Source organism: Amblyraja radiata, chromosome 4 (genome assembly GCF_010909765.2).
Source record: "Amblyraja radiata isolate CabotCenter1 chromosome 4, sAmbRad1.1.pri, whole genome shotgun sequence".
NCBI lineage: Eukaryota > Metazoa > Chordata > Chondrichthyes > Rajiformes > Rajidae > Amblyraja > Amblyraja radiata.
Genome location: NC_045959.1, coordinates 79,549,849 through 79,577,327, shown reverse-complemented (window position 1 = coordinate 79,577,327; position 27,479 = coordinate 79,549,849). Strand labels below are relative to the sequence as shown.

Sequence of the window (27,479 nt, the reverse complement as noted above, 5' to 3'; positions counted from 1 at the left end):
TGAAACAAATATAAAATAATCTTACTTGGATGACCTGAAATTAAAGCATATAATTAGTTAGTTACCCAAGTGTAGCTAATTTAAAACTTCAATTACTAGATCTAAACATCTATCATTTCTTAATAAATGATTAACATTTTTAAATAGCCTAAGTGTCCAAATAATATTCATAAATAATTCACAATAAAACATGATTTTTAAATCTCATTTACATTAATTTATAGGCCAAATGGAAGGAATTTAGTGTTCAATTGCTGTAAATTAAAGTCCATTTTAAATCAGCTTTCTAGTGGGATCCTGTGAACGCGTTGGTTTAGAACGTTCACATTGCGGTAGATTTGTGCCCTCAAATGCCCAGAAAAATACTGCGGGATATAATGGGCCCAAAATGAGCTATTCGCAATATTAAACTTTGTATAAAGGGATCTTAAGAAGCCCTTTTTAATGTAAAAATAAGCAGCATACCTTCTATTATTTGCTCTATGCGACCTGACAGCTGCCGGTGGTCGCGGGTTTAGAGATTGATTTTTAAACTACTATAACTATTATACGAGGCCTTTAAAACTAATAATAGCTTTTGCGACGGGGTCTTCCAGCGATTTTTCGTTAATAATTAACTAGGCTGAACATCTTCGATTTGAACAGCCTAGAGAAAATCGCGTTTTAAACCCGCCCCCCTCGAAACGGCGCCAAAATCGCGCACACCCGCAGCGACAGATTTTCAGCGACGCTTCAGGTAGGCTTTGCAACATACCTACAATATGGAGTCACAGATGGAGCAGCAGGAGGTACAAGGACAAGATGGAGTCACAGATGGAGCAGCAGGACACCAGACGCCTTTGGCAGGGGCTTCGGACTATAACTAACTACCGGAGCACCCCCCCCCCCCCCATCCGAAAGTGCCGGCACCTCCCTTGCTGATGACCTGAATTCTTTCTATGCAAGTTTCGAGACAGGCAACATCACCCCAGACTTGACGGCTAACGCCAACACCGCCCGCGCGCTGGGTAGCGAAGCTGGAGGGAGGTCCATCACTGGGGATGGATGCAGATTCTCGTTGCCCAAGCACGACGTGAGGAGGGCTCTGACACATGTGAACACGAGGAAAGCTGGAGGCCCAGATGGCATATTTGGGCGAGTACTTAAGTCTTGTGCTACTCAGCTAGCTCCGGTGCTCACTTCAATATTCAACCTCTCCCTGGCCAAGTCCGTGGTCCCTGCCTGCTTCAAAAGATCCACCATTGTACCTTTACCTCGGTGGTCATGAAATGCTTCGAGAGGCTGGTCAAGAACCACATCTGCGCCTTCCTCTCTAGCAACATAGACCCGCTACAATTCGCATACCGTCCGAACAGATCCACGGACGATACGGTCTCCCAGGTTCTGCACACCGCTCTATCTCACCTTGACAGCCAGAAGAGGGGCTATGTGAGGATGCTGTTCATTGACTTCAGTTCAGCCTTCAATACGATAGTCCCCACCAGACTTGCTGAGAAGCTGCTGGAATTGGGGCTTAAAACCCCCCTGTGTGCCTGGGTCCTGGACTTTCTCACGGCCAGGCCCCAGGTAGTCAAGATGGGTGGAAATACATCGAAGACCCTCACACTGAGCACAGGATCCCCCCCAGGGTTGCATCCTCAGCCCCCTACTGTACTCCCTGTACACACATGACTGTGTGGCTAGGTTCAGCTCCAACTCTATAATCAAGTTTGCTGATGGCACTGTGGTGGTGGCCCTGATCACCGAAAATAATGAGAAGGCCTACCGGAAAGAGGTGGCTGATCTGGCACTCTGGTGTCAGGACAACAGCCTACATTTTTTGAATGTCAAAAAAACTATGGAGCTGATCGTGGACTTTAGGAGGGCACAACATCCGAGAACGTACACGCCACTGAAAATAAATGGGGAAACTGTGGATAGGATGAGCTGTTTTAAATACCTGGGAGCAGGGCCGGTCCTAGGCTGATTGGACCGATTTTTCCAAATTGGGCCCCGCGCCTAAGGGGGGCCCCGCGTTAATTTTCCGTATTTCATATGGAAATACAAATTCGCTTTGTTAAATAAAGATTAAAACAAAACATTTGCCATACGGATTTTTTTACAAAACGAACATGGATAACAACCGCTGTGAATAATAAACGATGTGTTAACTGCTATTGTAGCAGTTAACAGCCATTAGTTAACAACAATTCATCAATGCATATCGAGTCCACAGGGCAGCAAGCGCCAGAACCGCAGCGAACTCAGCCGTGAGTATTCAACGTTAAACGCCGGGAGCGGGCAGGCGGGCGGTGTGTGCGTGAGAGGGAGGGGGTGGGGGGGGGGGGACCTGAAGCAGAAACGAAAGACAACTGGCAGGATAATTGCGGGAGGGAGACAATCTGTGGATAAACAGATCTGGGGGTTGTGTTAACTCGTTCGGTGCCGGTACAACAGCAGACCAGGTTGGAGGTTTGAGTCTATGTAAACATTGGTGTCGGGGTTAATGTCTGGGCCGGGGTACGGGTGGGATTTAACTCTGTCTGTCTGTGCGTGTGTGTGTCTGTATGTGTGTGTCTGTGACTCTGTGTCTGTGTATGCCTCTGTGTTTCTGTGTGTGTGTCTCTGTGACTGTGTGTGTGTGTGTGTCTCTCTATCTGCGTGTGTGTCTCTGTCTGTGTGTGTGTGAGGGAGCCATGGAGAGTTAGAGGGGGGATTTTCAGATGCAAACCACACGTTTTCAGTTAAGAGTTGGACACGATTAGTGTCAATACGAGCAGCTCACGGAGCAGTCAGAATGAGAAACACTGCTCGGCTCTCACACACACACTCGTGGAGTGAACTGTAGATATAAACGTGGCTGGGGGTAGAGGAGTGGGGGAGGGGAGAGGGAGAGATAATTTGAGAGAGAAGAGAGAGGAAGGGGGAGAGAAAGGGAGAGAGAGGGGAAATTGGAGAGGAGAGAGAGAGGGGGGGGGAGAGAAGGGGGAGAGAGAGAGAGGGGGAGAGATAGAGGGAGAGAGAGAAAGGGGGCGAGAGAGAGAGAGTTCTCCCTTCTGCCTCACCACTGTTGGCTGCCCTTTGTGAGATGATTGGAGACCAAAACCAGTTACCCTTTAGATCTCCCTCTCCCTACCTCCCTCCTCCTCCCTCTCCCTCCTTCGTTAGAGAGGGGGGGGATGATGAGGGAAGGAAGGGGAGAGAGGGCGGAGGGGAGAGAGGAGTGTGCCTTGCTTGGTGGAGAAGAGGGATGTGGGAACGCTGTACGCAGGTGGTTATTCACTCTCACACTGGGATCCCCCCCCCCTTGTCATTGCGCAGTCTATCTGACTCCCTGCTCCCCCCCCCCCCCCCCCCCCCCCCTATGGAGCGAAGGAAATATGCAATGTTTCGGGTCTAAATCCTTCTTCAGACCCGGCCCGAAACGTTGGCTATTTCCTTCGCTCCATAGATGCTGCCTCAAGCCCTGTCCCACTGTGCGAGTTCACCCAAGAGCTCTCCCGAGTTTAAAATCTCTGTGTAGCATCTTTGTCCCTATCTTCAAATTCCCACTTTGAAATAAAATACAATTTTCGACTTAAAAATTTCGCAGCAGGCTCGCGATTAGTCGATTCCCACGCATTTTCAATCGTTGTTCGATTCAGTGTAATTTTCACACCTGGTTGATGTAGTTTTTTTTTAAATTTACAGTATATTACAATAAATAGTTTCAAGCATACCCGGTACTAAACGCACAAACATTAAGGTGGTTATTGATGTTACAAACTGTTATAAATAAATATAATTTCAAAATGAAATAGGAGATTTCCGTGGAAAGAATATTTAACCAGAATATGGTGAGGTCGCTGCAAAATGCTCACTTAAAACAATACGCCGTCAACTCAGGATTGTTTCTTAGCCCTCTGACAGGTGTTTCAATCTCACCTCGTAGCTCGCTGTTAATCGATTCATGGCTATTAATTTTCATTCCTGGTCCGTATCGAACTTCTCCAAATGCAAACGCTACAAGTTACGCTTCTTGTGTGGTGGTAAGGGTGGGGGGGGGGGGGGGGGAGATGCTAAGTACACCATATATTTGCATTTATATAGCGATCCTGCTGCGACATTTTTAAGTCGTAAGATGTATTTTATTTCAAAGTGGGAATTGGAAGATAGGTACAGAGATGTTACACAGAGATTTTGATAGGAAGGAAACATTACAGCAGCTGAGTAAAAGATCGGTCAAATGAAGATCGGGCGAGGGGGATTGGGGGTGGGGGAAAAGTATCTATAGCTTGGGACTTGCCTAAATGAGTACTGATGGATTATCATTCCACACCAAATTTCTTGTACAATAATACCTTTTATGCAATTATCACAATAGCTTGTTGGATATGGATCAACGGACTCTGTATGGTACATGCTCGTAAATTAGTAAAACAAACGTTCTTCTTTAAGTTCTGTTGTTTCTGGGATGGGTGTGACTGATAACAAATAACCCACATTCTGTATTTTGTCATAATGTGGCTGAAACAATGGCATATTTTGTGATATTTATTGAGATAGAAAGATACAACGGAGTTTGGGCAAGATATTACATTGCAACATTCTGTATGTGATAGATATTGTGAAATGGAACTCAGAAATTATGGGAGGATTACATAAAACTACAATTCAAAGGTAATGAATATACAGAGTGTTCTTATTTCCATCATGAACATACAATAGTGATATAGGACACCAGGTCCTACTACGGCAAACTCACGAGCTACTACAGTATGACTACGTGTTAAAAAGTATCCAATTTTTACATCCCGAGTATATTTTACTCGTGGACATTTTTCAACATGTTGAAAAATCTTCACGAGTTACCATGTTTCCCAAGTACCTGCCATTAGCGCTAAGAAATGGCATGTTGGCCTTTATAACAAGAGGAATCGAATATAGGAGCAAAGAGGTCCTTCTGCAGTTGTACAGAGTTCTAGTGAGACCGCACCTGGAGTATTGTGTACAGTTTTGGTCCCTTAATTTGAGGAAGGACATTCTTGCTATTGAGGGAGTGCAGCGTAAGTTTACAAGGTTAATTCCGGGATGGCGGGACTGTCATATGCTGAGAGAATGGAGCAGCTGGGCTTGTACACTCTGGAGTTTAGAACGATGAGAGGGGATCTCATTGAAACATATAAGATTGTTAAGGACTTGGACACGCTAGAGGCAGGAAACATGTTCCCGATGTTGGGTGAGTCCAGAACTAGGGGCCACAGTTTAAGAATAAGGAGTAAGCCATTTAGGACAGAGACGGAGAAACACTTTTTCTCAGAGAGTGGTGAGTCTGTGGAATTCTCTGCCTCAGAGGGCGGTGGAGGCAGGTTCTCTGGAAGCTTTGAAGAGAGAGCTAGATAGGGCTCTTAAAAGGGCTCTTAGCAGAGTCAGGGGATATGGGGAGAAGGTAGGAACTGATTGGTGATGATCAGCCATGATCACATTGAATGTATGTGATATAAAAGTGAATTAGGTGTCAAATTAAACTTCTTTTTATGCTTTATCTGATAGGATAAATTGCAGACTTGATTTTTAAAATCTCAAAATTTTGTAACATTGCTAGAAAATGTACCTGCATCTTGGAGGCTGAAGGTTAGGTTGTTAGCAAAGAAACATCAAGAACGATGTTGCTGTACTGAGATATAGCCAAGTCTATCCCTCATTGCTAGCAGCTGATGGGAAGCGGCTGTAAAAGGACAGCGCTGCGGGGGGAGGTGGGGGGGAGTTCCTTTCAGAGTGTGTGGGTAGTCTTGCCAGGGGTAAAGTAGCGGGGAGGGCAGGACGGTTGAGATGGAGGGGGTCGGCCGGGGATCGTCCAGCTCAAGAGCGGGTTAGTGGGCGGTGGAGCTTACTCCATATGTCAGGGCGAGTAACCTCAATTGATCCCTTGTTCGCGCTGACACAGGATCAAGCTCCTTCGCCCGCTGTGATGTTATCCATCACCTGCTGACCCGCTCCGCTCTATGATCTTTGCTCTGAGCTGGTCCCCTCACTGTTCAGACGGAGAGGTGAGCGGGCCGGCAGAAGGCGCTGAGATGGCAGTCGGTTCAGCTTTCCGTTGATGGAAGCCGCTCGTAGCCACGCGAGCTGCTTCCCTCCCCGGCCACAATGCGGTAGCTCCGCGCCCGGAATGCCGTGGCAGCGGTGAGTGAGTGTTACTGGCATGAACCCGACCCCCTCCTTCTCAACGCTCCCGCAAATTTATCCCTGGCTAGACTCCCCACACGCTGTGAAAGGAACTCTCCCCCGAATTGTCATGTTACTCACGACACGTGACTTAACTATAATTATTTGATTTATATTTCTACGAACAAATTTTCCCAATTGGGCCCCGCACCTCCGAAGGCCGGCCCTGCCTGGGAGTCCACATCTCAGAGGATCTGACATGAACATCACACGCTGCCGCACTGGTGAGTAAGGCAAGGCAGCGCCTTTACCACCTCAGGCAGCTGAGGAAATTCAGAGTCTCTCTGAGGATCCTCCAGTGCTTCTACTCAGCGGCTGTAGAAAGCATCTTGTCCGGAAACATCACAATCTGGTTTGGGAACTGCTCTGCCCAGGACAAGAAGGCTCTGCAGAGAGTAGTGCATTCGGCCGAATGCACTATGGGAACTACCCTCTCCCTCCTGCAGGAACTATACATCAGAAGGTGCAGATCCAGAGCCAGCAACATTATGGGGGACCGCTTCCACCCCAGCAACAGACTGTTCCAGCTGCTATGGTCAGGCAAACTCCTCCATTGCCATGCTGTGAAAACAGAGGATGAGAAGGAGTTTCTTCCCAGAGGCCATTAAGACTGTAAACTCTCATCTCACCAGGGACTAACTTACTGTACCAATTTACTGTTGTGTTGTCTTTTTAAAATTGCTGGGTTTTTTCTCACAATATGTAATTACTGATTCTGTTCTATAGTTTTTTTTTTTTTGCACAATCCGCAAGCATTGCCACTTTTAATTTCACTGCACATCTCGTATACGTATGTGACAAATAGACTTGACTTGACTTGAGGAATTTCTTTAGTCAGAGGATGGTGAATCTGTGGAATTATTTGCCACAGAAGGCTGTGGAGACCGTCAGTGGACATATTTAAGGCAGAGATGGAAAGATTCTTGATTAGCACAGGTGTCAGAAATTATGGGGAGAAGGCAGAAGAATGGGGTTAGGAGAGAGAGATAGATCAGCCATGATTGAATGGCAGAGTAGGCTTGATGGGCCGAATGGCCTAATTCTGCTCCTATCAGATGATCTTATGAAACTTCACCAATTCCTTTTTCTAGAGATGATGCTGCCTGACCCACTGCGTTACTCTAGCATTTTGTGTCTGTCTTCAGTGTAAACCAACATCTGCAGTTCCTTCCTAGACATACCACATATTACCTGACCGGCTTTGTTTTGACCCTCCTCTCTTTCAGCGCCCCCCCCTTTCCCCTTCACAATGTCTGAAGAAGGGTCCAGACCCAAAACCTACCAATGTTCTCCAAAGATGATGCCTGACCCGCTGATTTATTCCAACATTTTGTGTCATTTTTTGTAAACCAGCATTTTTTTCCACATATAAATGTTCACTTCAATTAAATTCAACCACACAATGGATACATTTGTAGTAATTTCTCATTTTCAGATCTCACATACAAGTAACTTTATCTGGCATAGGCCGTTCCCAGGTGAAGATTGTGCCCATTGGACACAATAGGCCCAGGCAATTCTATGCACAGTTTATCTTGGTACACCTGATATTTGTCCGGGATCAGTGATGCATCTAATGACATCACCAGTTCCACACGGCATATTACCTCTTGTACTGATGTAAATTGGAGACTTCGAATGCAGTCCATGACCTCGCTGAACACTCACAGTAGTCACTGGGAGTACATTAATCGGTGTTCACTTTAAAGGGACACTCTGTTCACAGCAAGAGATCAGATTGGACAGGTTCACGATTCACTGCAGGCTGCATAAACACCACAAAAGTTCACTGAAGGTGCTTAGACTAACAGGGAGTGTGTGTCTAGCATGAAGCTGCCACAAATCCCATTAAGTGGGGCCTCAAGTTGTGATACCATGGCAGCTCTCCATTAGCAACCTATTCCAGCTGATTATAGAAGTGTCCTCAGCAAAAGCTGCAGCCACACCAGAATCGATGAAGAATAATATCTGCTCTAAATGAAAATGCATTTGAACAAAATATGTACAACATCATTATTCTGAAGAAGGGTTCCATCACCTGTCCATGTACTCCAGAGATGCTGCCAGACCTGCTGAGTTGCTCCAGAACTTTGAATTTTTTAAATAAACCAACATCTGCAGGTGGTGTTTCTGGTCGGAACCCTTCTTCAGAATCTGACGATAGGTTCTGACCCGAAACGTCACCTATCCATGTTCTCCAGAGATGGTGCCCGACCCACTGAGCACTCCAGCCCTTTGTGCCAACAGTCTGAAGGTGGCTCATCTAGGGTAAGAGCTACTTGTGGGTCATCAGGACATCTATATGGACTCAAAGGAAGAGGGATCAATCGCACAAGGGTCGCTGTGATGCAGCACTAGGACTCTGTTCACACTGAAAGCAAGAATGAATGGGTGTTTGGATACCACCAGGTGCGCCGTACGATTGGCAGCCTCGCCAACAGTCTTTTTTTAGTTATTTTTAGTGTGTTTTAAAAGTTTGTGTAAATGTTCACTGGTTTCTTTTATGTGGGAGGTGGGGAAGGGTGTCAGGGGAAACTTTTTTTCAGTCTCTTACCTTGGCAGAGATGCAATTGGTTTTCGGGTTTTCTCTCCGGGCGCTCTGCGGCCTAAAGGGCCTGTCCCACTGCGGCAACCTAATCCGCGAGTTCTGGTGAGTTTGCCCTCGACTTATACTCGCAGCATGGTCGACACGAGGTCATAGGAGGTCTACGTAACTCTCCTTCATGCTCAAGAGTGGTCTCCGCGTACTCGAGGCCGCGCCGTTTTTTTCAATATGTTAAAAAATGCCCGCGAGTAAAAAAAGGTCGCCATGGAAAAAATCGATACTTTTTTTACTCGTAAGTTTAGTCGTAGTAGGTCGTAGTAAGTCATAGTAGGTCGGCACGTTAGTCGTAGGTAATTGAGGGTAGTCGAAGGTAGTCATAGATGGTCTTTAACACAGTCGAAGGAGATCGAAGGAGGTCGTCTTCACTCTCCACTATTCGGTGTCCAATTTTCCTGAAGTTAGTCATAGCTAGTCATAGCAAGTCGAAGCTGGTCTTCAACATAGTCGAAGGAGGTTGAAGGAGGTCTTCTACATAGTCGAAGGAGGTCTTCAACATGTCATTTTTTCAAACTCTTCTAAACTCGCCAATTAGGTCACCCAAGTGGGACAGCCCCTTAACATCTTGGGGCTGGAGGTCTCCTTGGGACTGACTTTGAGCCCCACCGCGGGGCGTGGACTTACCATGGGGGCGATCCTTTGCCTAGGATCGATCCTGCAGATATGACCATCAAGTGTTCTCGGGAGAGACTGAGTCAGGAGGCTCCAACTACGCAGAGGTTCGACCAGCCCCGACCTGGGGTTCGATCGCCAGCGCGGGGGAGCTGGGATTCCCCCCCCCCGATGCAGGAGCTGATCGGCCCGATACGGAGGGCTCGACCACAGGCTACAGGAGAAAGATTGTCTCATTAACTGAAGGCTGGAGGCCCCCAACCAGGGGTCAAAGAAGGGAAGAGATTGAACTTTTTTTTCGCCTTTCATCACAGTGAGGAATGTGATGTGCCACTGTGGTGGATGTTTATGTTAAAATGTATTTTGGGTGTTCTGTTGCTTTTCATTTGTATGATGACTTGGCAAATGAAATTCCTTGTGTGTTGCAAAACATACTTGGCTAACAAAGTATTATTGCATTGTATTGGAGTGAGTGGGAAAACATGTCTTTCCTCCTGCAGTGAAGAAAAATGCATCAAAAAACCATGTCTTGTTGCTGCTAATGAAGCATGATCTGCTCATGTGTGGCATCTCTCTGCTCATGCCTGATAACAGTTTCTTCATATGCAGTATTGCTTTACTACTGGGGAACCTAGAACTCCTGGTTTATTGGTTTATTATTATCACGTGTACCAAGTTACAGTGAACATTTTTGTGTTGGGTAATATTCAGCCTAATCCTACCATACATAAATACATCAAAATTGTGCAAAGGAGAAAAAGTAGGTTCAGTAAGTAACTGAGGTTGGTTCCCGGGTGGGCGGATGGGATAGTTTATCACTGTTAAATAGTCCTGGTCCAGGGATCAGAAACCTGACAGAACTTTCATATCCAAATACCCATGTCCACTCAGAACAGTCACCTGCTCACAAATTATGTCTCAATGTATAATGAAGGCATTAAGCTGGACAGCAGTTCGAACTGCTGCCTCAAGGTCCTAACTTAAAGCGTTGTCTATGTTGGGCCTGCACATTCCCCCTGTCAACAACCCTGTGGGTTTTCACTGTCTGCTCCAGTTTTTTTCGATATGCTGGCAGGTTAATTAACTCCTGCAAATCATGCATTCATTTACATTAGTGGCAAAGGGATTAAATTGACATGTGTGAAAGAGGTGTTTGCAGGGCTCCAAGGAAATAAGGAGAGGAGGGAAAAGGGGACCAGCTTTTGGAGATTGCTCCCTTGGGAGCCAACATGAACCTGGAGGGTTGTAAAAAGTAAGACATCAAGCTGCTCCCATATAGCACAGGTCAGACATCTATCTTCATGATGGTGAAAGTGCACAGAAGCAGAAAGGTTTTTCTGTGGCTTCTGCTTGTGCCTTTACCACCTGAACCAGCTGTGTGGCGGGACTGTTGCCCATCCATAGCCAAGAGGTATGCCGAACAGGCAGGGCAGAGGACATGACCATTGGCTCTGTGTAACCTCCTATGGGAGCTGGTCTGAGCTGGACTCCACTGAGCTCCCAGTCAGTCCTTGCATTCCTTGCCGGGCCACTTGGCAGATATCACTGTGTGTCTGTTTTATTTGTGTCATCCCATTTGTCGCCCTCATCTGAGTTGGATGGGACAGTGGCGATCCCTGGTCTCTGACGTACGTCTGCACCAGATTCCCTGCAGCTCAAGCGAGACTGCTGGATCCTCATTTCTCCCCAGCACAAACCCAATCTGTTCATCCCTCACAAGACCCAATCTGTTCATCATGCCAGACTCTTAGATGGTTCTATAAATGAACGTAACCTTTCTATAAATGAACGTAACCTTAAGGAGAATATCACCATTCTCCTCCTCCACTTTTTCCTCTGGTGCCCTCTTCCTGTTCTGTTTCCACTTCGAGGCAATGGAGGTTGGGGTACCATGTGACCTATACCAATCACTTGTTTAAGCAGACAAGACAGAACATAGTTGAAGTTGAATGGTAATGCAGGAATGCAGATGTTAATACTGGTACTTATGGATGATTGACTCAAAGGGAATGTAATGATCACAATGAAATGTTTGTCAGTGAACACACCTAACAGATTGCTGATGAAATTTACTGCTGAAGTGGTTTAGAGATTATTAGCCCTGCTACCCATGATTTGTGCGATTATGTTCCCAATATGGGTCAGGTAGTTCAAATGTGAGAGCCCTCATTGCAGTTCTGCTTTTTCAATGGACTCCCTCTTATTTGTCTGTGCTCTTCTTCAGTAGAACAGATAAAGGACATTAGATTTCCTTTTCATTATTGTCTCTCAACGAGTATGACCTGTCTGTGGCAGCATTCTGGGGAGTGCAATGCTTAAAGTGAGAGTGGTGGTGGATGCTGGAATAGGATAGCATCTAGCTGTATGTGTGTATACAGCTGAGTATGTAAGTGCTTGTTTATGTTTCCCTCTCACTGCTCTCTTCCATGGAATCCACAGTATGTGTTGCAACTCTCGGAGTTCCAAGAGGAGTGTGTCTTTGAGGGCTGATACCATTCTCTGATTGTTGCATACAAATTGTAGTCTCCTGTGCCAAATTGAATGAGTTTCCATTGGGAATAGTGCAGGACCTTTTTAATTTAAAATCCGAGATATAAACTAACATAATGCTATTTCTAATGATTTGTGGCCAATTTTATTGCTTTTCTGCTGAGATTCACTAGGTGTTGGCACTATAAGCAGTGTTTTTTTGTGCTCAATAAAGAGTGAAATTCATATTCCAAGCAGCATGGTTCTATAAATGTAATTTATTTATTTTTCTGGCCAGAGCTTAATTAATCATTCTTTAAAGAGTAAATATGCTGTAAATATAATAAATGCTCACTGATTCACTTTTTACGCGGGCCGTTGTATTCAGCAAAATGAATTCCTTGCAATTATCGTCATGGCATCCAATATCAAAATACTTTAAATACTGGGGTTTGGAAGTCCACATCCAAGGGATGTTTCTCTCAGGCAAAAAAAAAACTTGTTGTTTAATACCCATCATTTAGATATTTTAAGCAAAAGTAACAGCAGTCTGATTTTTGACACACGCCAAGAACTACGTATTTGTAAACGCTGGCTCTCCTGCCAATCACAATGCCAATCTGTCAGCCACCATTTAGACAGTTGCTTTACTAACGTGCTTCACAGTGACATCAGGCAGCCTTGACATCATCGTGATTGACAAGTGGCTTGCCATCACAAATAGTTTTGGGGGTTTTCATATTTTGTTTAGATTGTTTAGAAATATATAAAATTCTCAAAGGATTGGTCAGGCTAGATGCAGGAATTTTTTTTCCCATGTTGGAGGAGTCTAGAACCAGGGGTCACAGTTGAAGAATAAGGGGTAGGTCATTTAGGACTGAGGTGAGGAAAAACTTTTAGAACCAGAGAGTTGTGAATCTGTGGAATTTACTGCCACAGGAGGCTGTGGAGGCCAATTCGCTGGATGTTTTCAAGAGAGAGTTAGATTTAGCTTTTAGGGCTAAGGGAGTCAAGGGATAATAGGAAAAAGCAGGAATGGGGTACTTATTTTAGATGATCAGCCATGATCATATTGAATGGTGGTGTTGGCTCGAAGGGCCGAAAGGCCTACTCCTGCACCTATTTTTCTATGTTTCTAATGGGTAAAATTATACGGCCAGTGCATGGAATGTAGAAACATGGAAAATAGGTGCAGGAATAGGCCATTCGGCCCTTCGAGCCAGCCCCGCCATTCAATATAATCATGGTTGATCATCCAGAATCAGTACCCCAGTTCCTGCTTTTTCCGCATATCCCTTGATTCCATTAGCCCTAAGAGCTATGTCTAACTCTCTCTTGAAAACATCCAGTGAATTGACCTCCACTACCTTCTGTGGCAGAGAATTCCACAGATTCACAATATAGGGGAAGAAAACTTATTTTCCAACTATACCTTGCAGAGCCATTTCCCTTATTGTGCATCTGCACACTGTAAATGGGTCAGTTGTAATTGTGTACTGTCTTTCTGCTGACTCGTTAGCATGCAACAAAAGCTTTTCACTGTACCTCAGTACATTGACAATAAACTTAACTAAACTAAACTCAACTAAACTAAACAGTGGTCATGTGAGTATATCATACAACTTGAGTACCTTTTGTGCCTGTTTATACTCTTTCATCATATATCATCCCGTACCAACTAAAGTGTGTGCGTTGTTCCCGATTTTCCAGCAACTGCAGCTTTGCAATTGGTCCTTGAAAGCTGATGCTGAAACAAAAAAAAACAGTGGCAAAGCATATTACCCAGATGATACTTCTGCAACATTTTTTTTTTCGTTAGCCACAAAAAAACCCGGAAATAGACTTGTAAATTTAGAAACAGACTCACCTTTAGTCAGTATGTAATGGGTCCCCTCATCTCTTCTACTCATGCTTGCTGTGAATAGATCAAATTTAGTTTTTGATGCAGTAATATAATCATGTTATTTTGTGGTTCCTCTGTGGTGTTAAAAATAAACATCAAATTTTCTAATTTTAGTCAATTGAGATTTTTTTCTGAGTAAGCCATTTATTGTGACTTGTCACATTGACAATAAAGTATTCAATTATTGAAACACCATAATTTATGCAGCAGAGTGATGAAACTTTGATTGTGGTTTTATCGCAAAATAATTAATCTTTCTTTAAGTTAAACTTCATTGTCCTAGAATCATTCCTACTTATCATTACTTTTTATTGTCAGTTTATTGGTCAAGTAATTGGACATGACAACAATGAGGATCAACAGCAGTAGTATTTACAGTACTCATTGATCATTTTCTCATCAATGTTATTGAACCTCTGCACTGCCCATTCTTCCTGGTCCTTCGAGGTCTTGAGTCAGATATTACATATAAAATTGACCTTCCAACCTTCCAACCTTCCACCCACTGTTGCAGTAGGTGGCTATGCATCGAATCACCATTTTGTATTTCAAAGTGGGGGGGGGGGGGGGGGGGGGTTATGCCTGTTTCCCTGTCAATTGTAGCAATACAAACTCCCATTAGTTAATTTTACTTCTTAACATGAATCATATCTGTGTGTTTGAAAAACAGCATTCACTTGATGAAAATGAGAAGAGAATATTTGTGTGTTTGGTGTCCCACGGATTCTTTAAAATATTGGATCATGTTGTGCACATTAAACCACGGTGGGCAGAATATTCACATTTAACCAGCCTTGCTTAAACTGCAAAGTGAAATAAAGGAAAAATAAGATTTATTGCACCTGAGAATTTCTGAAATTTGCTATAAAATCAATTGGGATTATGCACTGTTATGCTGCTACAAGTAAGAATTTCATTGTTCTGTTGTCGATACATATGACAATTAAACACTTTTGACTCTTGACATTGATTTAAACTCACATCAAGGCTAATATAACATAACATGTATTATGTCACAGCATGAGATAAACATATCCATTATTTCCATTGATACTGAAACTGGAACAATTTTTCAAAAAGCAGTATTTCCCCTAACCCAAGCAGCAAGCACCCTGCAGTTTTGCCTCCACTGTCACGAGGTTGTGTTCACTAGTTATGCTATTGTAGGCTTTAAATTGCCTTGTTTGTTCGGTACGAGCACAGAAACAGATGTTGCCCCACTGCACAGGATCATTTACAATATCTCTTGGTGCTGAATGGAGGACCTCCCAAGCTACCAGCTGATCTGTCTACAAAATTGGATGGCTGCTTCTGATATATGTTAAATACATGAAAGGAAATGGAAGATTGATGACATTTTCTGCATCTTGTTTTTATTTTTTGTGCACGATTGATTTACAGAAAGGTCTTTTAATTTGTCAGCTGAAACCAGAGAAGCCTGTGTTTCTCCCTTGACAGTCATAATCTGACTATTACTTTTGTCATTTAATAATTATCATCATGATTGCTCAAAGCGAAAGCAGCCTAACCCCCCACATGTAGCTGGTACTGTAAGGTAGAGCAGATTTGTCATTTACGATCTGACCACAAAGTCACATTTTGTGCTCCATTATCATGATTAACTTCTACATAAGATATGCTTGCCCAATTGTCATTTGTGATACTACATCGGGTTCTGACTGCCATGCTGCCAGGGCGAAACTCAACCAATGGAATGTGACCATGTTGCATGTATACTAACCACTACACTTGCAGTTCACAGTTGTGCACTGTGGTCATGAAATGTTTATTTATATTGTCTGATTTCTTAGGTAAACAGTAATGTTTCACATGTCATCCATCATTTCCCAAACACATACTAAAATGGTTTATGTACAATGTCTTCCTTGTGGCTGCGCACAGCATGAGGGTGGAAGGTAGACATTTTATCATACGCTGCAAAGTTTCGCTGCCAGAACACTGCCACTTAGAATCTATCGTGTCAGGTGCCTTGTGGCAATCCGCAATCCTGGCTGCATTTTGGATCCGCAGTTGTGTTCTGGGTTCGTAACCAACAAACCGATTTGACTCTGCCTGATTATAGTAACGAAGGCAGTCCAAAAGAATATGCACAGACTCACTGTACGTCACATTGAATCACCGCGCTGACCACACAGAGCTGACCGAAGCTTCATTCCTTTAGACAAATGCACGCTTAAGGAAAAACCTCCTGCGAGAATGCATCCCATGCCACTTTATTTTCTGTGCACGCTGCAGCAGATTTAATGTTTACTGAAAGAACAGTTGCTGTTTACTTTGGTTTTAGCACTTTCAGTTTTTTTTAAACTTCCTTTTTTAACAACATCGCAGTGCTCAAAATCGTGAACAAAACTTACTTTTGCTATTCCCTTGAACACAGGTGCTGAGTTTTACAAATGTTCGGCGTGGAATGGGCCGGTATCCAATTTTTCCACTTTCAAGAGAAAATCAGACAGAATCAAGTTGCAAAGTGCAGTATCCAGATATGCTGTTAGAAATAAGTCAGTTTTGATTACAGTGTGTGTTGCAACCTTAGACAGGAGCTACATGCTGATATGCATTCTATCAGAATGATTTACGAAAATTATGCACAATTTTCCCATAGGAATTCTCCCTCAAACTGCCAGGATAAATTGCCGGAAATTAGCCATAAAATCTGTCGAGCAGGGAACAAAAGGTGAAGGCCACTGGGATAGCAAGGACATTGGGTTTATAGAAACTTCAAGAATAAGATAGTAACTTCATATGGAACAGGTTTTTGAACTGAATCTTAAAACCGTTGCCTGCCAAATTTACTGAAGGGAAACCACATCTCTCTCTTTGTGTTGAAATCGGAAAGTCTAGTTCTTAATTATGAAACATTAAATGTGCTAATAATCTTAACAAATTTTCCAGGACTATTTTGAAGTTATTGTGACTTAAACCTCTCTCCCCCTCTCTTCCTCCCCCCCCCCTTCTCTCTCTCTCTCTCAATTCTTAACTCATTCTTTTAGGAAGTGCAGTAGATGAAGCCTTTCGTTTAAGCAGTTCCTCTATGATCATCCGATCAGTCAAAGAGGATACCACTTTATACTCGAAGGACGAACCAAAAATCAAACTGAGAAAAGGGGACTGGTTAGCCCTTTATCCTCAAATTCTCCACATGGACCCAGAGGTTTATGAAGATCCTGAGGTATGTGATGCCATACTGCTCTTTTATTCCTGCAGCCAGACAGCAACAACCAAGCCTGCTGTTCACGTATTCCTATTGCTCTTTCTTCCAGAAAGAAAAAAATCTTCTGTCTTTTGTATAGTGTGTGGTCCAAGACCTGCAGGTCATTGAATTTACTGTCTTAGTGGAGAATATGGGAATGAGATTGAGTAGTGTTACTTTGAAAGGATTAACATTAAACTGTGAATTGATTGGCTTGAAGTCAAGGAAACCCTTGGCTGTTGTCAGATAATGAATCACTTGATGACCAAGAGAAAGAATAAAGAACGGAGTCAGTAACAAATAAACTGCACTGTTTAGATAATTATAACAGGGCATCATTGTGTGCAAAAATCCTTTATTAGCTGTATATTGCGTTATATCACTTCATAAGGATTCTCTCCTTTCTTGATCAATTGATACGGTAGCATGAGCTTGAGATTGTAAAGCTATTGCTCTGCACTGAAGCTCTAAGGGTAATTGTGTCATTGCCTTGTATTTTTTTTCTCTGCAGCCAGAGTTAATGAATATCAAAGACTGGAAATTAATCCACCCCGGCTCAGCTTTAATGTGGCTTCAGAGATTCGCCACCTGCATGCAAATTAAATGCAATCAGATTCTACATTGCATTTGGTGAATTGTTGCTGGTACCAGCATTAACACTAAATTATGATCTGAAGTTGGAAAGGAAAGATGATTGGTTCGGCAGCAGCTATCTTTTTAGTCTCACGGTGACCTTCTATTGTACTTGTACATATGAATATATTAAAATTAGTCATTAGTATTAATTGACAGTTTCTCTTCAGTATTAAAAAAAATGGATCCAACCAGTGCTTAATTTAGAATAAATTCTTATTTCACTAAATTCTTGGCAAACTCACATTGGGTACAGCTATACAATTTTGTTCATACCGCAGAGTAATGATGCTCTTCCGTAAACATTGTCATGAATCCTTTCTCGGATTACAATGACACATACCATGTGGTCTACCCAAATTAAACCACAACCTGCTAATTGTCCCTGACCATCTCTAACTAAATTCGTATTGTTTATTAAAACAAAACCTAGGATCAAGGAGGTGAAATATTCTCAGGATTAGGACGTGGATTATAAATATTCATTGATGTTTATTGTTGCTTGAACCATAGTAATCCACTCCCAGATATCCATTAATCTCACACATAGAATGAGCACTAATTCAAGTTTGGAGATATAATTTTACAAGTTTCAAATATATGTCAAAAAACAAATATTTATAAAATGGTTGTCTGCCTGTGATTCACTCAAATGATTATGCGAGGCAGAGACTTCTTTTAGTTTATAAATCCATTAGAATCCCAAGATTGTATGATGCCGAGGGTATATAAAACTTGATTATTCCACAGGTGAAGAAGAATTTTTGTGTGAAATCAAGAATCACTCCTTCATGGAAGAAGTGGTGGAAATAAGGAGCTTCTCGTTCCAACAAACTGTGGTTGCTGCATCAATTTAAATTTCCACAGCCAAGATCAGTATTTTTTAGTTAATGGAGATGGGAGGGTGAACCAGGGAGGTACAGAGGGAAGGTACACAAAATTGCTGGGGAAACTCAGCGGGTGCAGCAGCATCTATGGAGCGAAGGAAATAGGCGACGTTTCGGGCCGAAACCCTTCTTCAGACGAGGTACAGAGGGAATACTCTTTTCAGAATTCTGAAAGGGGAGATTGGGGTAAAATATCAAGTAGTAAAATCCCATTGCAGGTGGCAAAAAGTATGGAGGATTATCCTTTAAATGTGGGATCTGACGAGGCAGAAAGGGAGGACAAGGGGAGCTCTCTCCTGGTTTAGGCTGGGTGAAATGTGACACAGCGCAGATGTGCAGAGAATGAAGGAGAAGCGGGTAAAAAGAGGTAAGAGTCAAGAGTGTTTTGTTGTCATATGTCCCGAATTGAAACAATGACATTCTTACTTGCAGCAGGAGGCATATACTCATAGTACGCAGGGATGTAGCTGGAGGGGAAAGAGGTGGGGAGAAAAAGGGGAGGGGATTCATTAGTCGATCATCTGTCCCCTGTGATAGAGACAGAGAGATGACGAAAGCGGGGAGACGAGCCAGAGTCTAAATGAATTTGAGGGCAGGGTGCAAATAAGTAGTACAGTTGATGAAATCATTGAGTCCTATGCAGGAGCCAATCACGATGCCATAATATTCCCTCTGTAGACTGGGCAATGTTCAGGGACTCAGCAACGGACCTGATTGAATCCGCCACAGTTGTTACAGACTTCATGAAGAAATGTGTGGAGGACTGCATCCCAACAAAAACCTTCCGAATGTTTCCTAACCAGAAACCTTGGATGAACCATGAGATCTGCACTCTTCTGAAGTCCAGATCCCGGGCATTCAGGTCTGGAGATACAGAGGTCTACAAGATGTCCAGATACGACCTTGGTAAGGCCATCAAAAATTCCAAAAGGCACTTCTGCTCCAAGGTGGAGGATGACATGGATGTTCGGCAACTGTGACGGGGCTTGAATGCCATCATCTCCTACAAGGTGAAATCAGGAGGCAGCTCAATTGTCAGCGAAGCATCACTCCCTGACGAGCTCAATGCGTTCTACACACGCTTTGATAGGGAGAATACTGATGTACCTTCCCGGGCCCCCAATCGCCGTGATGGCATTTCAGTCACACTCACAGAGGCCGATGTCGGAAGAACCTTCAGGAGGGTGAACCCTCGGAAAGCACCTGGACCTGATGGTATACCCGGTCGTGTTCTAAAAACCTGTGCGGACCAACTGGCTGGAGTTTTTAACGAACATTTTCAACCTCTCACTTCTGAGGTCTGAGGTTCCCACCTGCTTTAAAAGGGCATCAATAATACCAGTGCCCAAGAAGAGCAAGGTGACGTGCCTCAATAACTATCCACCAGTGGCACTAACGTCTGTGGTGATGAAGTGCTTTTAGAGGTTGATTATGGCGCACAACAACTCGACAAGAACTTCGACCCACTGCAGTTCGCTTACTGCCAAATAGATCAACGGTGGATGCGATCTCATTGGCTCTCCACTCCGCTCTGGACCACTTGGACAACAAAAACTCATATGTCAGGCTGTTATTCATTGACTATAGCTCGGCATTTAATACAATCATCCCCTCCAAGCTGGTTACCAAGCTCTCAGATCTCGGTCCCTGTGCATCCCTCTGCAATTGGATCCTCGACTTCCTCATTCACAGACCACAGTCTGCCCGTATTGGTGGAAATGTGTCATCCTCGATACCAATCAACACGGGAGCACCTCAAGGCTGCGTGCTCAGCCCCCTGCTTTACCTACTCTATACTCATGACTGCGTAGTCGGACATAGTGCGAACTCCGTCGTCAGGTTCGCCGACGACACCACTGTTGTGGGAACGAATCACTGATGGGGATGAGTCAGAGTATAGAAGTGAGATCGATCGATTGACCAAATGGTGCCAACACAATAACCTGGCTCTCTACACCGGCAAAACCAAGGAACTGATTGTGGACATTGGAAGGGGTAGGATAGGGTCCCACAATACCGTTTATATTAATGGACGGTGGTGGAAAGGGTCAAGAAGTTCAAATTCCTGGGCGTGCATATTTCTGAAGATCTTTCCTGGTCCCAGCACACTGATGCAATTATAAAGAAAGCACATCAGTGCCTCTACTTCCTGAGAAGATTACGGAGAGTCGGTATGTCAAGGAGGACTCTCTCGAACTTCTACAGGTGCACAGTAGAGAGCATGCTGACTGGCTGCATCGTGGCTTGGCAACTTGAACGTCCTGGAGCGGAAAAGAATGCAGAAAGTTGTGACCACTGCCCATCATCGGCTCCGACCTCCCCACCATCGAAGGGATCTATCACAGTCGCTGCCTCAAAAAGGCTGCCAACATCATCAAGGACCAACACCATCCTGGCCACACACTCATCTCACCGCTGCCATCTGGTAGAAGGTACAGGAGACTGAAATCTGGTATGTCCAGGTTCAGGAACAGCTACTTCCCCACAACCGTCAAGCTATTAAACTCGCCATCAAACAAACTCTGAACTATAACAGCCTATTGCACTTTATCTGTTTATTTATGTGTGTGTATATATGATCTATGCTATATAGACACACTGAACTGTTCTGTATTTATGCTTACAATATTTTGTTGTGCTGCAGCAAGCAAGAATTTAATTGTCCTATCTGGGACACATGACGATAAACTCTCTTGACTTATTTCCCACCCCTACCCATCCTCTTCCACCTATATCCCTGCGGTTTTACATTTCACTCCTCTTCTCGCCTTAACCGACATCCTTTCGTCTCCTTTAGTCAGAAGAAGGGTCTCGACCTGAAATGTCACCCATTCCTTCACTCCAGAAATGCTGCCAGTCCCGCTGAGTTACTCCAGCATTTTGTGTCTGTCTTTGGTTTAAACCAGCATCTGCAGTTCCTTCCTGCACATGTGACCTTTAGTCGTTGCTCACTCCAGCACGTCGTGTTTTGAAGAAGATCCGGTTGACAGCCAGCCAAATATGGTAGAGGGGAAGCCATGATTAAGAAATAAAATAGATATCTTTTGTTGAAAGTCGAATCATCAGAGCACATGTTACATCGGAGAAACTGGGAAAATGGAATAGAATCCTTACAGGAAGCAGGATTGGTCCATTGAATATGGAGCTTTATGGGATGGAAGTGAGGACCAGGGAAATCCGTTCCTTGTTCTGGCTGGGACTCTGTCTGAGTGAATGAGGACATAAGGTGGGGGGAGAATCTGCTTCCTGTAAGTATTCTATTCTATGCTGATGCCAGGTCAAATGTATTGTTTATATGCACAAGGAGAATGAGATAGATTAGAGGTACAATGAAAATCTTGCGGTCAGCAGCATCACAGGCGCATCGACTCACACAGCTGACTAAAACATAAATCTTATATACATTACACACAAGTTTACCAAACAGTGAAAAGAAAAAAAACGTGTAAAAAACAAGATGTTAGTGCAAAACATAATTATTTTTAAAGTTCATGGTTGTGCTAGAGGTGGTGCGTAGTGTTCTGTTACTGAAGTAAGATTAGAGTTGTGCAGGTTGATATAAGAATCTGATCATTGCAGGAAAGACGCTGCTCCTGAACCTGGTGGTGTGGGTCTTGGCTTCTGTACCTCCTGATCAACAGTAGCAGAAAGAAGAGAGGGTGACCTAGATGGTGGGGATTCTAAATGATAGATGCCATCTTCTTGAGCCAATAACACATTGAGATGATATTGTTGGTGCGGAGGGCAGTTCCCATGATGGACTGGGCTGAATCCAACACTCTCTTGGGTTCCTGTGAGTTGGAATTGCCGTGCAGGCCATGGTGCAACTGTTCAGGACATTTTCTGCAATGCATTTGTCAAAGTTTGTTGACTCTTTAAACTTCAGAGGCATTGATATGTCTTCTTCATGATTATGTCTATGTACTAGGGCCAGGACTGGTTATCTGAGATGTTAACACCCAGGAATTTGAAGCTGCTAATTCTGTCCACTGCTGACCCACCATTGAAAACTGGTGTGTAGTCTTCTGACTTCAACTTTCTGAAGTCAACGATGAGTTTCTTGTACTCCACTTAACCAGGTGTTCTATCTCTCTCCTGCATGGTGACTCATCACCACCCATGATTCGGCCAACAAAAGTCTTTGCTGAGTTTGAAGATGGCATTGTAGCTGTGCTTAGCCACATGGTTATGGGGATAAACAGAGAAGACCAGGGAGCTAAGCACGCAACCTTGAGGTGCACCTGTGTTGGTGGTCAAAAAGGAGGAAATGTTTTTCCGAACTGTACTGATTGGGGTCTGCAATGAGGAAGTCAAGGATCCAGTTGCAAAGGGAGATACTGAGGCCCAGGTCTTGGAGCTTGATGATGAGTTTGGAGAAGACGATAGTGTTGGAGGCTGAGTGGTAGTCGATGAACAGCAGCCTGATATATGTGCTCCAGTTATCCAGATGATCTAGAACAGAGTGGGGAGCCAGTGAGATTACAAGTGCTGGTGTAAACTCAGCGGGTCAGGTAGCATCTGTGGAGAACATGGATAGGTGACATTTCGAGTCGGGACCATTTTTCAGACTCCACCAGACTAACAACAGGTTAACGTGGCAATAAGAAAATTGAGGTGGATCTAGGTCATTTTTGAGGCATCATTGATTCATGCCAATAACCAACCTCCAGAAGCACTTCATTATGGTGGATGTAAATGCAATCCAATAGCCGTCTCTGAGGCAGGTCACCATGCTCTTCCAGGTACCGGTATGATGGATGCCCTTTTAGAGCAGGCAGGAACTTCTGACTGCTGATGTTTCTCCAGCTCCATCTTATTTGCTGCGATAACAAGAACCCTCCAATTCTTGCAACAGTATTGGATATTATTTAGCTTTTAACAATGTTACTAGACTAAGAGGGACCCGTTGGGTCCCAGCTTCACAGGGGAGGGTTGGTCCCCCAACACAATATTCCACCTCTCCACCAATTCCAATATACGCACACTCACACTCACATACACACACACACATACACACACAATCACTCACTCACACACACACACACACCCTCCACCTCACACACACACACATATACACTTACACACACGCACTCACTCACACATACACACACACACCCACACATTCACACATACATTCACATAAACACTCACACGCACACTCACACACATACACAGACTCAGACACACACACCTACACTCACATACACTCACACACATACACTAACATACATACACTCATATACACACACACTCACACACACTCACACATACACACAGACTCACATACACACTCACACACCATATATATGGCAGTAAACTTTCTTGAATCTACTCACACGGCTGAGCGCAGCCTCTCCACTGTGGGGCTTCTGCAGTCAGCGGCACTTCCGCAATCAGCGTGACCTCTGCACTTACCGGAAATGATGCAATCAGCGCGACCTCTACACTCACCAGAAATTACGCAATCAACACGACCTGTCCACTAAGCGGTAGTCACGAAATAGGCAGGACTTTTGGACTAAACACAGTCAGACCTAATAAAGCATTTATTCCTTCCAAACACAGTCAGACCTAATAAAGCATTTATTCCTTCCAAACACAGTTGGACCTAATAAAGCATTTATTCTTTCCAAACACAGTCGGACCTAATAAAGCATTGCAGTTTCAAGCACAGGCAGGCCAGCAAGCCAAACAACTCATGGCATTGTCATTTTATTTTATTTCATTTCCAATTAAGCATTGCACTTTCAAGCACAGGCAGGGCAGCAGGCCGAACAATTCATGGCATTGTCATTAAGGGCTAACAAATCATTTATTGCAAGTACATTGCAGACTCACAGTTCAGTTGATTCACAGCTTAGAATGACAGTCGTGGCCTCTACCTCGCGATCTTGCAGAGTGACTGACTCACATCCAGGCATCCGGGGTTTTATAATCCTGCCCCCTCCCCCTCCCCCAAAGGGGCGTTACCTTCATTGTGGTGATTGACAGGTGAGAGGACCAATCAGCTGAACTCAAGGTTTTTTAAGCACTCATAACTTTCCTCGGGGCTGGCTCAGCGGAGGAGGACTGTAAGAAGGCCAAAAATCACAGCGATACAGGGTAGCGTCTTTGTCTAAAATCCATATACAGCGCAGACAGGAAGTGGTCAAGATGAGACTTTTAATTATATAGGTGGTGATTTCATGGTAGGCAAGACCTTATCAAAGTGTGCATGTTGCAAAAATAAACTTCTCAGTGAGTTGAGACTGATTCATACTGACCTTATGATTAAGTGGCAGGAAAATGTTCTGTTAAGAATTATATTATCTGATTGGGGGATGTCATGGTATACAGTCCTCGACCATTTCATTTTGCTGCAATTAATGAGAATCAATATTGTGTGAGTGCTATGATTAACGCTTACATTATTTATCAATACAAGCCAAGCTACCTTTGCTAGTTCAGGCACTGATCTTGGGTACTCGGAGTGAGAGGATGATTAATGTTGAAGCACATACTGTATGTAATGCAGAGCAGATTTAAAACTTTACCTGTACCTTATCACTCAAGCAATAGGTGCTAAATTTAATTTCTGGTCTTGGCAAAAGTTTGTGTTCATATTGTATAGTGTGGGTGGTGGCGAGTGGCACTCTTAAATGGGTTATTAACACTTTGATTGCCGTAAGTATGTGATGTATTGCACATCATTATTATGTCTTTGAGAAATTGTGTTTAATAGAATGTTCTTGTGGTTTACTTACAAAAATGTTTATAAGCATCGGATAATTTCAATCCTTTTGAAAAATGTTGCATTAATTAATGAAAATTATTGTCTCTGGGACCCATTGGTGAGGCAGATATTTTAATTCTCTCAGTTTGGCTTACTTTTCTTTTATGCTGACAATCACAAATTATAAATCAGTCATAAATAATTGTGACATCAAAGAACAAATTTCGACAAACTAAGTGATTGTCCGCATAATGTATTGGACCAAATTAACCAAACAATTAAAAAGTATTCAAAATCTAAAATTACTCCAATACTTATTTAACTGTTTTAAATTTAACAGTGCCAAATGTTTTTGCAACAACTTAATAGAATCCTTGGCAATCAAGGGAGAAGAGGAAAGTAAAAAAGAGAGTTGAACAGCTTGTTCCACTTAGACAGATTTGAGTTTTCACAGTTAATCTGAATCTCCAGATTCCTTCAGCATCTTTTCCAAACCAAATTGAAACTACAATGTCATCTGATATTTCTCAGTTTAGGGCTACATTTACAGTAACATATCTTTTACAACAATGATATGTACGAAATTGAGAAAACCATTGAAAGTTATCAATGCAATGGCTTTAATTTTCTTATGTATTACAAAATAATGGTTTTAATTCAGCCATGATCACATTGAATGGCGGTGCTGGCTTGAAGGGCCGAATAGCCTACTCCTGCACCTATTGTCTATTGTCTATTAAGGTCTGTAGAATTTATTATTTTCTACGAAACTTACAATTTTACTTTCGAACTTGTAGGTTTGAAGTGTAATCAAAACAATAAATAAATATTGTTTTGAATTAAAATACAGTATTTTAATTTAATTAGCAATATTCTTCAATTTTCTTTTTTTTGGGGCAATATTTATGATCACAAGTCTCTGGCACTCCCTGAAAAGTATTTTTCTGCAAGAGCAGGCCTCACCAGTGATTGCTAAAAGAGTATTTGGTTACACAGTGCACCATAGTTCAGACCAATCCCCATACCCCTTTTGGACTTAGATATCATTTTTGTTAGTGGGATTCAGATAAAAATTAATAGCATGAATGAAAACCCACCAATGTCAAAGATGGCTGTAATATATCCATTTTCATTTTACGTGTATTTCCAGGTGTACAAATATGACCGTTTTGTAGAGAATGGATTGAAGAAGACGGCTTTTTACAAAGGAGGAAAGAAACTTCGAAATTATTTGATTCCTTTTGGTTCGGGATCCAGTAAGTGTCCTGGACGGCATTATGCACTCGCTGAGATCAAAACTTTCATTTCACTGTTGCTGACTTATTTTGACCTTGAAATACTCGATGGAGAAAAGCCAGTTGGACATAGTAAAAACCGTGCAGGTCTTGGGATCCTTTTGCCAGACTCTGATGTCCAGTTTCGTTATAAATCGCAACAATGAAGAAGCTTTTTGAAATTTTAGTTTATATAATTTTATGCTGGAGAGTCACGCTGGGTTGCTGATAGATTCTTAGCTTGACAAAATAGGCAGCTGCTTTGTGGCTTTAGTATACAAAATCTCAGAAATTCTTTCTAACGTTCTTTCTTCAGGAGCAGTAAATATCCTTGCAAATCCTACCCCACATCCCAAATGCCTGATTTATGCTCTAAATGAAGTACTATGTAGCTTCCTGAAAAATGACTCAATTTTAAATGGGTGAAGGGACAGGGAGACGTAGGTAATGTACCATAGAAGGTAGCAAAATGGTTTGAAGAGATGCAGGGGAATGCCTGCTTCACTTGGAAGGACTAGTTAGGTTCCTGTATGGCGCTGAAGGATACATCACTGACAGTCGCAGGGAAACTTTCCATGGGACCGAGAAGTCATAAGCGATAGGAGTAGAATTAGGCCATTGGGCGCATCAAATCTACTCTGCCATTCACTCATGGCTGATCTTTCTCTCCCTCACAACCCTATTCTCCTGCATTCTCCCCATAACCTCTGACACCTGTACTAATCAAATATCTATCTCTGCCTTAAAACTATCCATTGACGGCCTTCACAGTCTTCTGTGGCAAAGAATTCCATAGATTCGCCACCCTCTGACTAAAGAAATGTCTCCTCATCTCCTTCCTAAAAGTACGTCCTTTAATTCTGAGGCTGTGACCTCTAGTCCTGGACTCCCACTAGTGAAACCATCCTCTCCACATCCACTTTATCCAAGCCTTTCACTATTCTGAATGTTTCAATGAGCCCCCCCCCAATTCTTCTAAACTCCAGTGAG

General features: G+C 43.2%; 1 protein-coding gene across 1 annotated transcript in view; it reads left to right on the top strand.

Annotated features, from left to right (window-relative positions):
• Positions 1 to 27,174, top strand: part of LOC116972309 (cytochrome P450 7B1) — a 239,688-nt gene extending 212,514 nt beyond the window's left edge. Inside the window, exons 5-6 of the mRNA XM_033019797.1 lie at positions 16,784 to 16,962; positions 26,366 to 27,174. Of these exons, the coding sequence (XP_032875688.1) occupies positions 16,784 to 16,962; positions 26,366 to 26,656 (470 nt within the window). The 3' untranslated portion in view covers positions 26,657 to 27,174. The remainder of the gene's footprint in view (positions 1 to 16,783; positions 16,963 to 26,365) is intronic.
• The last annotated feature ends 305 nt before the right edge of the window (positions 27,175 to 27,479 follow it).